The sequence below is a fragment of the Pholis gunnellus genome (genome assembly GCF_910591455.1).
Source record: "Pholis gunnellus genome assembly, chromosome: 4".
NCBI classification, from domain to species: domain Eukaryota; kingdom Metazoa; phylum Chordata; class Actinopteri; order Perciformes; family Pholidae; genus Pholis; species Pholis gunnellus.
In genome coordinates, this window is record NC_136530.1 from 8,275,288 (window position 1) to 8,288,804 (window position 13,517).

Genomic DNA, 13,517 nt, shown 5'->3' on the forward strand with positions numbered 1-13,517 from the left:
CCTGTCACAGGGCAGCCGACGCTCCATGTGTGTTGCCACGGCAACGGAGCTCGAGGACGAGGGAGCGGCGTCATCAGTCCATCAGTCCACCGCTGCAGAAACACAAGACATCGGTTTACATGTTCATATAGGTAAGCTGAGCCAAGTTCAGCTGTTGAATTATATGCAATAGCAACAACAAACGGTATTGATTTGCTATTGAGGATTTGTGCACTTGGATCTGAGCGCACAAATCATTAAACAGACCTACAGCAAAACAAAAGTAGCAGAAATGCCGATTGTTATCGTTTTTCCGTAGTGATGATCCCATGTCTTAAGCTGTCGGGGAGATGATTCTTAAAGATATATGTTAGATTTTGTCTCTGTCTGAAAACCAGGCACTAACATTTCCAAAAATGTACTGAATTAACAGTTATAATGATGTTGCTATTATGTTTAGGGAAAATCTTCATATATCAGTGTGAAACATACAATGTTCACATTTGGCAGGCAGCACTAAACAATGACTCCCAACACTGAATCTTAACTCTAATCAGTATATTGTACACACCTCACTTTTATCACAGCCATACCTGCATTCTTAATGGTATTTTCAGAGAAGAAAGCCAATCATGGCAGGTGGCAGCCAGAGATTCTGAATCATCGTGCAGATTGATTAAAGCTGGAGGTTTTCTAGACAATTGGAGCATAGATGTCATCAAGGCCAATCAAGCCTGGCCCTATTTCTTTCCCATTACAAAGGCTGCACCTGATTAAGTACATCAAATGAGCAGTCGCACAGCTCCTGGAGGCAAGAGGCATACAGGCTGCTGCTAATTTTCAGGTTATAACGGGCCCAAATGAAAAAGACCAGGGAGAGGGCAATGATTTTTCTCTCTGTGTGTGATCTGTGTTTGATGGCAAGCATCAACAGGCCGCTGAGTAGATAGGTCAGACTGATTATTTTTCAGATGACAGGAAGAGAATACAGAGCTGCTGTGTAATATTTCTCCAAAATTGAAAATTGAATAGCTGTCCTCCATGCTATGTCATTCCTTAAACTCTATGCCAATTAAAGAGCTCTATGGTGGTACAATCATTCATTTTCAAGAGGGAGATTGAAATTGAATTATGGAGCATGAGAAGAATGAATTAGATACGCTACATGTTTCCCTTGTTTCTCAGCTCTTATCAAACAGAGAGACTGCATATAGTTTAATTTACCGCAAGATCCTGGCTTGTCTCTGCCAGATCTTAAGGCTGAAACTCACATTTGGTTGTTGGCTTGTGAAAGACAGAATTTGCATAAGAACATTATTTTCAATAGTATGACAGTTATAATTGGAATAACATAACATGACATGATCTGTCAGATATGGCTATTTTTAATGTCTCTTGTTACTTTAAAGGGAAACTGAAATTAAGGGGACATTTTCTCAAGTATTTAAATCTACTTATTATAAACAATTAGATGTAAACATATGGGAGTTCATTGCAGCAAAGACTTTATGTTGTGATGGGTTTCCCTTTCCTCTAAAGCTCCATATTCTACATTGTTAAGACATGTTTGAAGAAAGAGAAAGAAATAGCAACACTTTCAACAATAACCCCACTACTTTCTGCCCAAGCAACACTGCATGCTAGTATGTTATTTTTGTCATGATGTCTGCAAAGTGCAGCAATGATTTAATGAACACATCCATCTCTGGGAAACAGGATAACATGAAAGAGAAGTACAGTCCACACCGTGGTCTCTCCCATTTTAATTATCTCTCAGGAGAGTGTATTTTGATATTCTTATCAAAACATTGTTGACCCCTGATGATTTCGGAACATATGAATGTGCTTCACATGTAGTGCTTCACATGTAGACATCCCTGTCGTGCTTTTACTACTGAATGTAACATTAAGAAACTGTGGCTATTTTCAGCGTGGGTGGCGACTGACTGGAGGACACATCGCACCATCACAATCCAGTCAGAAACCCCTTGGGGAAACAGTAGCTTTGGCACAGCAAAGGTATTTTTAAGCCCTGCTTTTCATTCTTTCAGAAAGATACTTTTTCTTCTAAACTGTGAAATGATCAAATAAGTCAGTGCTTGTAGCTCAGTACCACAACTGAAGGAAAGGAAAAAAATCTTGTTTATGTTTCCAGCCTGAAGCTATGTGCGCGTGCGTGTGTGTGTGTGTGTGTGTGTGAGTGTGTGTGTGTGTGTGTGTGTGTGTGTGTGTGCTGTGGTACAAATCTATGTTTTTGTATTTGTATTCCAGCAAGTACAGGGAAACCCTTTTACTGTGGCCAGCTAAGGACTTCCACACATAAAGTCCATCTTCAATGAAGGAGGAAGTCATGCAAAAATCAAAACACAGGGCACAAGTGGCCGCGAGTTGGTGACGGGTGGTTGGGTGAGGCAAGGTGGGGGGGGGGGGGGGGGGGGGCAGAGACCAGCCGGCACTACACAGAGAATCACTATGGTGACAGCAATCCGGGGGCTCGGGGGAGAGTGAGGCTTGGTCAGAGAGGCAGGCTTGAGAGGCAGCTGACTGAGGAATCAGCCCTCACTCTGGATGATTCAACTGACAGCTCCCCCCCAGGGCTCTGCCGGACCAGCCTTCCCTAGAGACTGCGGGCTTTACAGAACAGAGATGTGGCTAGCAGCCCTTTTCTGAGGGAAAGGGAAGAAAAAAAACGGAATTGAAGCCAACACAGCAAAACAGCTGAAGATGCTTCCGCATAATCCTGCTACTGATGAAAATATAAAAAAGAGAAAATGTGCTAATTAAAAACATGTAAACAATATTACATGACAAATCCTCAGCAAGTGTGAGTCACTCTCCATATTTTTCCATTTCCTGTTTTACGTGAACACCCGTTAAAACAAACAGTTTGCTAACACTTCCTCTGCTTTGTTTGTGCCTCGCTGTTAACCCCCTCTCTCATCCATTAATCGCCACCCTCTCTTCTCTCTTTATCCGCTGCTTCCTCCGTCTCTCCGTCCCTTTCTCCCTCCCTTCCTTTCTGCTATGCTGGACGGTGTCCACCTAAACAGATGGTTCAGTGTCAATAGGCAGCTATTAAATGGCCGCTCTCCCTGCTCTGATCCAAGACGGCCAAAAGCACATTCAAAGCACCAGGAATAAATCCTTTGCCACGCTGAAGGAGCTGCGAGGAAGACACCACTAAGATTAGCATTAGTGAAGATGATAGCAGCTCCAATCACCCCGTCAGCATCATTTTCATAAAACATTTTTTCTTGCTTTATTTTCTCATGGGCTTCAATTCCATGAACATTTTGACTTACATATACACTGTATGCAGATACAGTACACTGCGAGTCATACTCTGAAATGTCTCAGGTGTCATCGACTGAAACCAAACCATGTAGTGAATCATATCCTTGGATTCAAGTCTCCCTCATCTTTTTTTTTTTTTTCCTTGTTTACTTGTTCCGTAGTTGGGATCTCCTGCCATGCCTGTGACTAGCTGCTTCGTCATCTCTGTGCCACACCCTGCTGAGGAAAAGGACAACCACCTGACCTTGATGCTCGCATCAGCCCAACCCTCACTTTTTTTTCTTTTGCTTCCTATTACCGAGAGGTACCATTCATTTCCACTCCCTTGAGGTCTCTTGATAGTGAGCAGGTTTTTATTACATTCCATTACTTTACATGTACCTGTCACAAAAAAACACCTCCAAGGTATAGTGCTCGAATTATTTCCCTCCCAGAAGTCTTTGATAGTTCTTTTCTACACTTGAATCCACAACCTGCTTTTGTAAGAGCCATAATTAGATAACAGGACTGAACACTATTAGTCCTCACACACCCCTCACCAATCCGCTCATCCTTTGCGGCTGCAAGTTTGATATGGTCAGGGAGTGCAAACGCTCTGTCACCGTTTATACCTGTGTTTTATAGACACACACGGAAAAGGGTAGAAGAGAGGGAAAATCTAAAAGATAGGAGTGGCACGGAGAGGAAGGGATGTGGCGGCGATGGTGTCGCTGTTGCTAGAACAGTCTTCCCACCTTGTGGCAGCACAGTGAACTGTAGCTGCATCAGTGCGTGAGCAATAGGAGGAGAGAGAGAGAGAGCCAGAGAGAGATGGAGTGAGAGAGTGAGGGAGAGCAAAGGAGCGAGCCAGAGGGAGTGATACAGAGAGAGAAAGAGAGAGAGAGAGAGAGAGAGAGAGAGAGCAAAAGGGAGGGGAGTTTAAACTAAGTGCTATGTTTTGGGACAGGCTAATCTGCTAGCGAGCAGTGTGAGGATCGGAGCGTATTGTGTGAGCCAGTGTGCGGGGGACAGATAAGGGAGCCAGCCAGCCCGCCAGCCCGACCCACCGACCGCCTGACTGCCTGTTTTAATGTGCTGACTCTGGGGAGATTTTAAAAAAAAGAAAAAAAAGAAACAGCATATTGAGTCCTTAGACGTGTGTGGAGACCCTGGACACAAACGCCACCACGACAGCCACAGCCTGCAGAGAGGTGCATCAACAGACAGGGGAGAAAGAAAGAATAGAGCACTGAAAAATCACAACTCCAAAATCAGAAAATTAAAAGAGGATTTTTTTTTTTATCCCCCCTCTTTTTTTCAATTTCTTTCATTTTTTTTTTTTCTTTCTTTCGTTTTTTGTGTTCCCGGGACCGTCTCCCAGCCGTAGAGAAGAAAACGGGGAGCAAAGAACTGAAGAGAATCTGAAAATAAACGGACAGAACGAAAAAAAAAAAGCACCAAACCTGAACATGTTCGAAATAAGCCGAACACTCAACGCCGCTTTGTTGAGCAATGAGGTAAAGACATTTGGATTTGCTTCTTTCTCCACACTTCACCTGTGCGTGTCTGCTGCCAACCATTCTGTCATGTGTTTTATTGTATGTCCGTCCATGTGCGTGTCTGTACATTTCTGTGTGCTCATAGTCAGGAGACAGAGGGGATGATTGATAACAGCAGCTGTTTATTATATATTTCCCCAAGCTCGATAGTCGGTACGGAGAAAAAAGGGGGCTGCTACGCTTCTCACACTCATCCTGGCTTGTAGTAATAAGAGAGCTAGTGCCTAGACTTTACATCCCTCTATTGTAACAAAACCAAGGTAGCTATCAAACCCATCCAACATAGGCTTGCTTGTGAGATTGCCCATCTGGGGCTAAAATTGTATGTGTGCCTTCATGTGCACGTACAGTACGTCTGTGTAAGTGTAAGTGCGTGTGTGCCTATATGTGTCTGTGTGTGTGTGTGTTTACACATGCATTTGTGTGAGAGCAAAGTGTCTGTAATCCCCCTCTACCTCCTCTTTCTTCATGTCCCCCCCCCTGCCCCCTCCCTCCCCACTCCCTCTTCTGTCCTTTACCATTCTCACCGTCCTTCCTACCTGCTGTTATCTGTTCTCCTTCCCTTCTCTCACACCCCGTCCCTCTCTCTTCTCTTCTCTCTCTCTCTCTCTCTCTCTCTCTCTCTTTTCTCTTTCTCTCTCTCTCTCTCCTCCCCTCTCCTCCTGTGTCTGTGTATGAGTGTGTGTGTTCTGTGAGCAGCATCTCAAGATGATGGCGAGGTACGGGCAGCTCTCGGGACTAGCAGCCAGTGGCGTGGGCTCCGTCCCCGAGACGCACTCGCCGCTATTTCCCAGGGATCTCCTGTCATCGCCAGCCCAGATGGGCTACAGGTCACCCCTGGTAAGAGGATAGACAGACCAATATATCTCCATCTCTTTAATGAAAACGGGCGAGCATAATAGCAAGGGAAGAAACAGGGGGGAAAAAAGAGTGGTAGTTAGTGTCTGTGAATTGGCGTATTGTTGTGTGTGTGTGTGTAGGTGTGTGTGTGTGTGATTATGTGTGTGTGTGTGTGTGTGTGTGTGTGTGTGTGTGTGAAGAGAAGAGCAAAGGGGCAGAAAGAGAGCAAATCAATTGTGGGATTTGGCCTGTATCCCCAATGGATAGTATTAGTAAATATTTACATTGTTATGTTTGTTCAATTACGGACGCCTACTCTGTCTTTAGCCTCTGCCAGTCAGACTGTTATCAGGGGAATTTGAGGTGTGTTTTCGTGTGGGTAATATATTTTACGTTTGTTGTATTTTGTGAATTCTGTTAGCGTACTAATTTTTTATGTATTTGACGTTGAATTATCTTTCACAGTAAATTAATAAACAGGCTCCAGCAGTACACCTGCAATTCTACCATTTTGAACTTTATATGACATCTGTGAAAAGAAAAGATTTTTTTTTCCCCCCAACACCCTGAGGAGATGTACAGTTGTGTGAGACGACAGATTTCAAATGACATTGGATCATAACTATCAATCCGATTCAACTCCAGTTGACATCTGACAAGTCACATTAGCAAAGGAAGTAGGAACGCTGTAGATGGATGTGGTGTGTTGCACTGGAAACAACATTACTCTGCTATTTACATAGAAAATATTACTTCAAGAGGAAGGGAATGAGAGAGAAAAAGGGGCACGAGAAAACCCTGAGAGTTTAGGCAAAAGCGTTGTAAGAAAATCCCTGACTCGCCGCATTAAAGCGACATGAAGCTGTGGGTGTCTAATCCGCTGTGGGCTCTTCATTGGTTCGGCTCCCCTTCAAACTGGCTCAGATCCACACCCCAGAGCCTCCCGGAAGCCTTCATAACCGACTGTCATGCTGCTGACTGTACCCAGGGGTTTCCGTCAACTGTATGCAAATGCACGGCGAGGATAAGCGGTGAAATACGCTCCGTTAGGAGTTGGGCTTCAATAATGTTTTTTTTCAGTTTTCCCTTTGAGTTCTTACACGAGTTCAAAGACGTCTGTCCAGTGTTTCGTTGTGGTTATACAGCGCACGAAGTGACTCACAACAGTGTTATCTGCTGTTTGCATAAAGCTGCTGGACCATGAATTATTTGTTGAAACCAGTAGAACTAATTAGCTGATTTTATTATATAAATACGATTGATGTGTTAACATATTTTGATGCATCTTATCACCATTGTGGTGGGCACAAAAACAGAATTCGAGGCGGTTGCTTAACCAGCCAATTCCAGGGCGAAACATGAAGAACAGTTGTAAATAATATTGTATTTACAGTATAAATGAACAAAGCCAAAATAGTCCACGAGTGACGATGAGGTCCTCATCATACGTAGTTACATTTCTGGTAAAATGGTTTACTGTGGGATTTTGCGCATTTGTCTTCAGTGTGTTGCAGGTGATGAGGCATGTTCCGTGTGTGTGTGTGTGTGTGTGTGTGTGGGCGAGGGAGTGTGTCTGCAAGCGCACATGCTTGTGTATGTGTGTCTGTGTGTGTGTGTGCGCGCGTGATTACCCTGGTTCAAAAAGACCATCGTTATAGTGATTAATGGTGCCTTCATTAAGCACAGCAAGATCATTTGCATACATTAGATAAATGTGCTGGAAGATTCTGGTGGCTTTGGTGGGTGATGCCTCAAAAGCAACATCGCACTTCTTACCTCGGTCAAACGGAAGTACAATTCTACCCTGGCAGCCCAACATTGCTCCGTATATAAAAATGGATTAAATACTTCACTGTTTTGAAATGTTATCGTTCAAAGTTAAGATGCTATGGTGTGTTTCCATTCAATGCACCACTGCTTTGAGTGCCTTGATAAATGGATAAATAGCTAAATGGTTTCGTCCTCCAACAGTCTGTACGCCTGCAGCAAAGTTTGCCATTCGTTCCCCTGTCAAACACTGTGTGTTCAGTTTGTTTAGAGCGGTTCGCGTGTGCGCGTGTTCTCGGTTGTGCATCCTTCAAGCTGTAGGACAGTGCGCTTAAAAGAGCATTCAAAGAATTCAATTCTGAAGCCACCAGAGCACGGAGGAGAGAATTGGCATGCAATTGATGAAATTTAGATGGATAGTCTTCTGTTTAAAATGAGCATCCGCAGTATCATTTACCACATTAGGATGACCATGACTATGTCACCTTACACAAAGCGGGTAGAACTAAAAGAAAATGTGAGCAAAAAGCTGAATCGCAAATTAGTCCATATTTCAGTCACTGAGATCTAATTTTCAAAAGCCCATAGCTAAAAACCTGCAGTGCGCCGTGCTTCAGAGCTGAATGCTGTTAATTTGTAGAAAGCTCCACTGATTACCAACTGCAGGCAGCTGCCGTTCTCCATGTGACACCAGATTTTGTTTGACAACTCCAATCTTTTCTTTTTAAACATCTGAAAAAAAAAGAAAAAAAAAAAGGGAGGGTTACATTTCAAACCTGCCTGAAGAGGTTCATCATCACCACAACAACAAACAGGCAAAGGAGGAGGAAGGAGAGTGAGGGTGTGCTTGGCACAGAAGCTGGAAAACGTGTGTAGCTATACGGTATATTAGCAGCCAGGAGATAGTTAGAGGTCATCTCTATTTCATAACAATGATTAGCTCCTTCCATCTGCCGCTCGCTGCACTTCCCCTTTCCTTGTTCTCTATATGCAGGAAATTAGTTCATTTATGCTCCACAACCCTGCCATCAGGGAGGCACAAACAGGTGCAGCAGACTGAGCGACGCCACAGAAGGGGGGGGGGGAAGACGCTCATATTGAGAGGAACAGAGAGATGGAGATGTGTGCAAAATACAGCATCGACGAGAACAATAGTGCCACAAGTACGACGGTGGCTGATTAATGCAGGACTGACAAAAAAAAGGTTGTAGGATTTTGTTTTAACGTGAATCATTAAGTGACCTGCTGAGAACTTCAAAATCTTTTTATCCTTTTAAACTGCATTCACAGCAGCAGCACGTAATATGGAGATTTGATGTACTGCTGTGTTCAGTCAAGCTTTTTAAGCTTAGGGTGATGGAAATGAAGACATGCCATTCAGTCATATCTTCCCTATAGCATATATCAGATTATGACCGCACCGTGTCTTCGAATTTACATGCAACATCATGTGAACACAGCTTTGTGTGTGTGTGTGTGTGTGTGTGTGTGTGTGTGTGTGTGTGTGTGTGTGTGTGTGTGTGTGCGTGCGTGCGTGTGTGTGCTGGCCACCAGTACTGCAGGGAGGGCCTAGAGATCAGCAGCTGAGCCTGTGTCCCGCTGGGAGCCATCACTGCAGAATGGAGCAGGTGTCTGCAGGCTCATGCACACGCACACACGCACACACACACACACACACACACACACACTGTAAAGCTAAGTGAACTCTTTCTCTCTTCCTCCTTCACTGTTTCCGTCTGTGAGTTTTGTTTTTTTTCTCGTGCAAACCCTACCCTTAATATCCACACAATGCAGCCCGTCCGCAGGGTGCCTTTTAGTTTGTATTTCTTCACACATGATCATGTTTTTGATCATTAGCTATTTTTCTTTCATACATAAAAAAGGCTTGCGATGTGATCCATAAACAATAGTCTAACAACAGAGTGCGGCTGCAGCAACACAAGCGCCCACGCCCGACCAAAGGTCACCTCTCTGTGTTCAGGCACTGTGACCTGGAAGTAATAACCTGTAATTTCACCAACATAATGGCCGTGGCAGGGCCCAGCGTTTCTGAGTAGTCTGTGTCTTGGTGATTTTTACAGAGCGCAGCGCCAAAAAAAATCAAAGCAGAAGATTTTGACCTGCTTTTATTCCCTCACTGATTGTCTTTTATTGCATGGATTAACATCAGGTCATCTAAGATGTGCATGTTTTCTGATCATGAAAAACACAGCAATAAAAAAAAACAGGCTGATGTTTTCAATTATTGTCTGTTCAGTGAGAAACAAAATGCTGTTTTTTTTTAAGTCACAGTCTCTAATGATATATGTAATAAATCATAATCATATTTATCTGCTAAAAAATACAGAAAGGGGCCTTGAGGTAGTAAAAAACAGAAAGATAGAAAGCACAATCATGAGAACCTCTACCACAAAACAATGCACGCACACATAACTATCACAGTTTCTATAGCTGTGGATTATATATCCATTTGTACGGTTCAATAAATTGAATAAAGAAAATAATCTCACTTTTTGCTGTTCATTTATCCTCTTTAATTTGAAAAAAAAATCCCAGGGCTGCTCTTTTTTGCCTGGTAGAGGAAAAGCATTTAATTTCAGAGACAAATTTGTTTCCTCTCGTGGACAATGTTTTCACAACCAGTTGCAGTTATTTCATGCGGCTTAAAAGGATAAATAGAGAGAGAATAATGAAACAGACAAGGCTGGGGAGAAAGCAGTATTGTGCTTTCCAAATCTGGTGAGTTCTTCGCATTTTTTGTTATTCGCAAACACATTACCAATTATTATGGAAAAACAGAAAAAAAGTGCCTCAGCCACCGTTTGACAGTGAAGTCAAATTCGGAGGTCTTCGGCTAAATCTAATGTCATTTTAGGTCAACACAAAGCAGCCTGAGGTGCATATTGGATCATGCAGATTCACTGAATGAATTATTAAACAGACAGTGATATCAGAATGTACTGCAGATATGTCAGCCTTATAAACATTGACAAAAGAGGTATTAGCCAGTGCAAGACCTTCACTGACCTGTCTGCGTCGGTGATAATCTCACCCAGATGGCTTCAGCTCAGTCATCTCCTTCACAATAGACTCATATTCATAATGCAAACAAAATCTCCTGACAAAAAGAACATCAAATCGTCTTTTTTCAAAAATGACATTTATAGATGATGCCCTTTAAAGAACCCAATTTAAGATTTTATATGGAACAGACACCTATTTTGTAGGTGAGGACTCATTTTAAGGGCAGTGATGTGAGGAAATGTGCATTATTGTTGTCGGCTCAGCGCCTGTTGATGCTGAGCTGACAAATGTTGCCGATACTTGAGTGATTGTCTGCTTCTGGGATCCTGGCATGTTGATGAACAAAGCTATTTATTTTTTTTGGTCCTCTCAGAATTGATAGTTCTCAAAGCCAATGCGTTTTTATCGATTTGCTAATTGCCGGGGATGAGGCAAAGTATCTGCTGTCACCATGAATAAATGATGTAGGGCTTACTTACTTGCATTAGTGCCGAGGAGGAGTGACCGTTCGAGTGCTGTAGCTCTCCACTGGCTCCATTGGGAGGTGTCTAGTAGTCGGGGGCCTGTATATACCGACTGTACAGAATATATAGTAGTTTCCAGAATTGATTTTCAAGTGATTAGCCGTTCATGAAGAGCAAGCTAAATCAAGATAAGGTATTGGAAATTCATGAAAATATTATAATTAATTTTGTCCAAGGGGAGGCTGTAAGTGGTTCCTCTACAAAACGCAGCATCATTATTATCTGCTGAGCCTTTACTCCCTTTAATAATAAATTTAATCCAACAGCAGCAGTCAGGTTTAAACGGTTCACCATAGTCCGCCTTGAGCTGTACTTTAGTAACTGTTGTGTGAGCTAATTTACAGAAATGCAATACAAAAAAACTAATTTCCCTCTTTGTTTACATTATTACATACATTTTCTTGGCTTAATGCCATAACATTATAAATAGCATTTACTCAGAATATGATTCATACCCTCTGTAAACAATGTCTTTATTTTCATAATGGAAAATTATTTCTAGGGCTGTTTCTCATGAGTTTCTTTCTTTTCAAACAACTAAATGTGTCAACAACACAAAATAACGGACACATGTCTCTAAGCATGTAGGCATTTAAACTGAAGCCCGGTGGAGTTTTTTTTCTTGTTTAGCATTGCCCACTTGCCTTTCTTCAAGCATGAGAAAGGGCGGTTAAGCATGAAGTGGCATTTGGAGAGCGGGATTTCTGCAGCATGGGCATGTTTTGGTCCACAGTACCGAAGGCCATCCCTGTGAAGGACTCTGCATACGTCTCGTCTCTAAAAAGGTTATTCCTTATCAAAAGCCGTACAGTAGTGCAGCCATTTATGGAGATCAGATAGTGTGAGATTTTTTGACGAGGCTTTAAACGTCATAACAGATGGCAGAGGGAGTTTCAGTGATTCTCGTGCTTTTCCACCTGAGGTCTGAGTCGGAGATTCTGGGAGAAAAGAGAAAGCAGGACTCGTTTCTGCTGCGAGAGACGTGACTGCAGGAACGACTAAAATAAATAATGGAGATAAAAAGAGGTCTGAAAGTGAGCAGCCGTCTAAAGAATCTCAAGTGGGGAGCTTTGTGCTACTGTAGTGTGTGTGTGTGCGTAAGTGGGAGGGAGTTGTGATTAAAGCCTCCACCAGATGGACCACAGCAGTCGCCCTGTGAGCATGGATGTACCCCGACCGGGATCAAACGCAAAGCGGGCTGCCGTCCCCGCAGCCATAAAGCCCACCACTATACCCCCTGATCCACTGACCCACCACCCTGCAGCATGGCCATGGCAGTCATCCGGATTAGACTAGAAGACAGCATAACCATCAAAAACAACCTCAGTCATCAAAATCCATTTGTAAGACTCAATATATAACATTTACATGGCTTTGCATTTACAACACATCAGTGACAATAAACAGCAAGACTAAACTTCGTGATCAGTGTGTGAGCTGCCGGCCTGCTGAAGTTGAATGTCACCCCAAGCTGCGGACCACTCTGTTGTCCAAATGGACACTAATCCACCAGAGTCCTGTTGAGAATACACTCGCCGTGCCAGAACACATGCCAGACTCAACAGCCAATGCATAGCTAAGCCTCCCTGGGCACCTCCACAAACCTTCTCTCGTTTGTGTTAGGCTACCGCCTCAAAGACCCACCGTGATCTCTTCCATCTAAATATTTTTTATTTTAATGTGTGTGTGTGTGTGTGTGTGTGTGTGTGTGTGTGTGTGTGTGTGTGTGTGTGTGGAGGGGGGGGGCAGTTATCTAAGCATTATTCTGAATTAAATCTACAAAAGAGCAGACTTTACATAGCGATTGAACAAGCGTTCAGTCCCTATTCTACAGATAGAGAGAGAGAATTCAGCTTTCAAACAGCCCCCTGTCACATCTCTGCAGTCGGCAAAGCTCCAGCCATACCAAACAGCTTTGAGTTAAAGTGGAAGAAAGTGGCTGTGACAAATGCAGCACAGCCTTGTTCCGGGATCAGCATGAAGAATTCATTTCTGATCTGAGGAGTTTCTACCACGGAGAGTGACACAGGCAAGGGTTAAGCTGACTGTGTATCATGCCCACTGACACAGAGGGAAGAGGATGTAGGAGGAAAGCTTCAACTAGATTAGTTACATTTTACCAAAACACTTGTATTTAATATAGGGGATCCACTTCCCCATAAGTGCCTCCATGAATTCACACATTCTTAGACTGGCAGGGCCAAGTTGGATTTAGTTTTTAACCAGAAAGATTTGCAAAAAAAAAAGAAGCAAAATGTCAAATTTGAGTCTTTTGACTCAATCAACAGCAGGAACACCGGACTCAAAGCATTGAGCTGCAACTCAGTGATTAATATTGCATTGTCAGTCATGATCTCATGAGTCATGATATTTAGCCATAACTATAAAAAAAAAACGTGCAGACAGAGATTTCACTACAAAATCCAAAGGATGTACTCACAGTCAGTTGAAGATATGATTTGAAGTTAATATGTGAAAGAAATGCTTGATGTCTTTGTTTGTAACAGCAAGTTGGATCATGTTAGCACAAACCATCGCCTACAATGATCTC

At 43.0% G+C, this 13,517-nt stretch overlaps 1 protein-coding gene across 2 annotated transcripts in view; it reads left to right on the forward strand.

Moving 5' to 3' along the window:
* Window positions 1–4,721: 4,721 nt before the first annotated feature.
* Window positions 4,722–13,517, forward strand: part of elavl4 (ELAV like neuron-specific RNA binding protein 4) — a gene marked incomplete at both ends in the record, with an annotated part of 69,041 nt that continues 60,245 nt past the window's right edge. Inside the window, 2 exons of one of the 2 annotated variants that reach the window (XM_079157502.1) lie at window positions 4,722–4,769; window positions 5,511–5,651. In XM_079157502.1, coding sequence (XP_079013628.1) covers window positions 4,722–4,769; window positions 5,511–5,651 — 189 coding nt within the window. The remainder of the gene's footprint in view (window positions 4,770–5,510; window positions 5,652–13,517) is intronic. The other variant, XM_079157503.1, reaches the window with a different exon arrangement.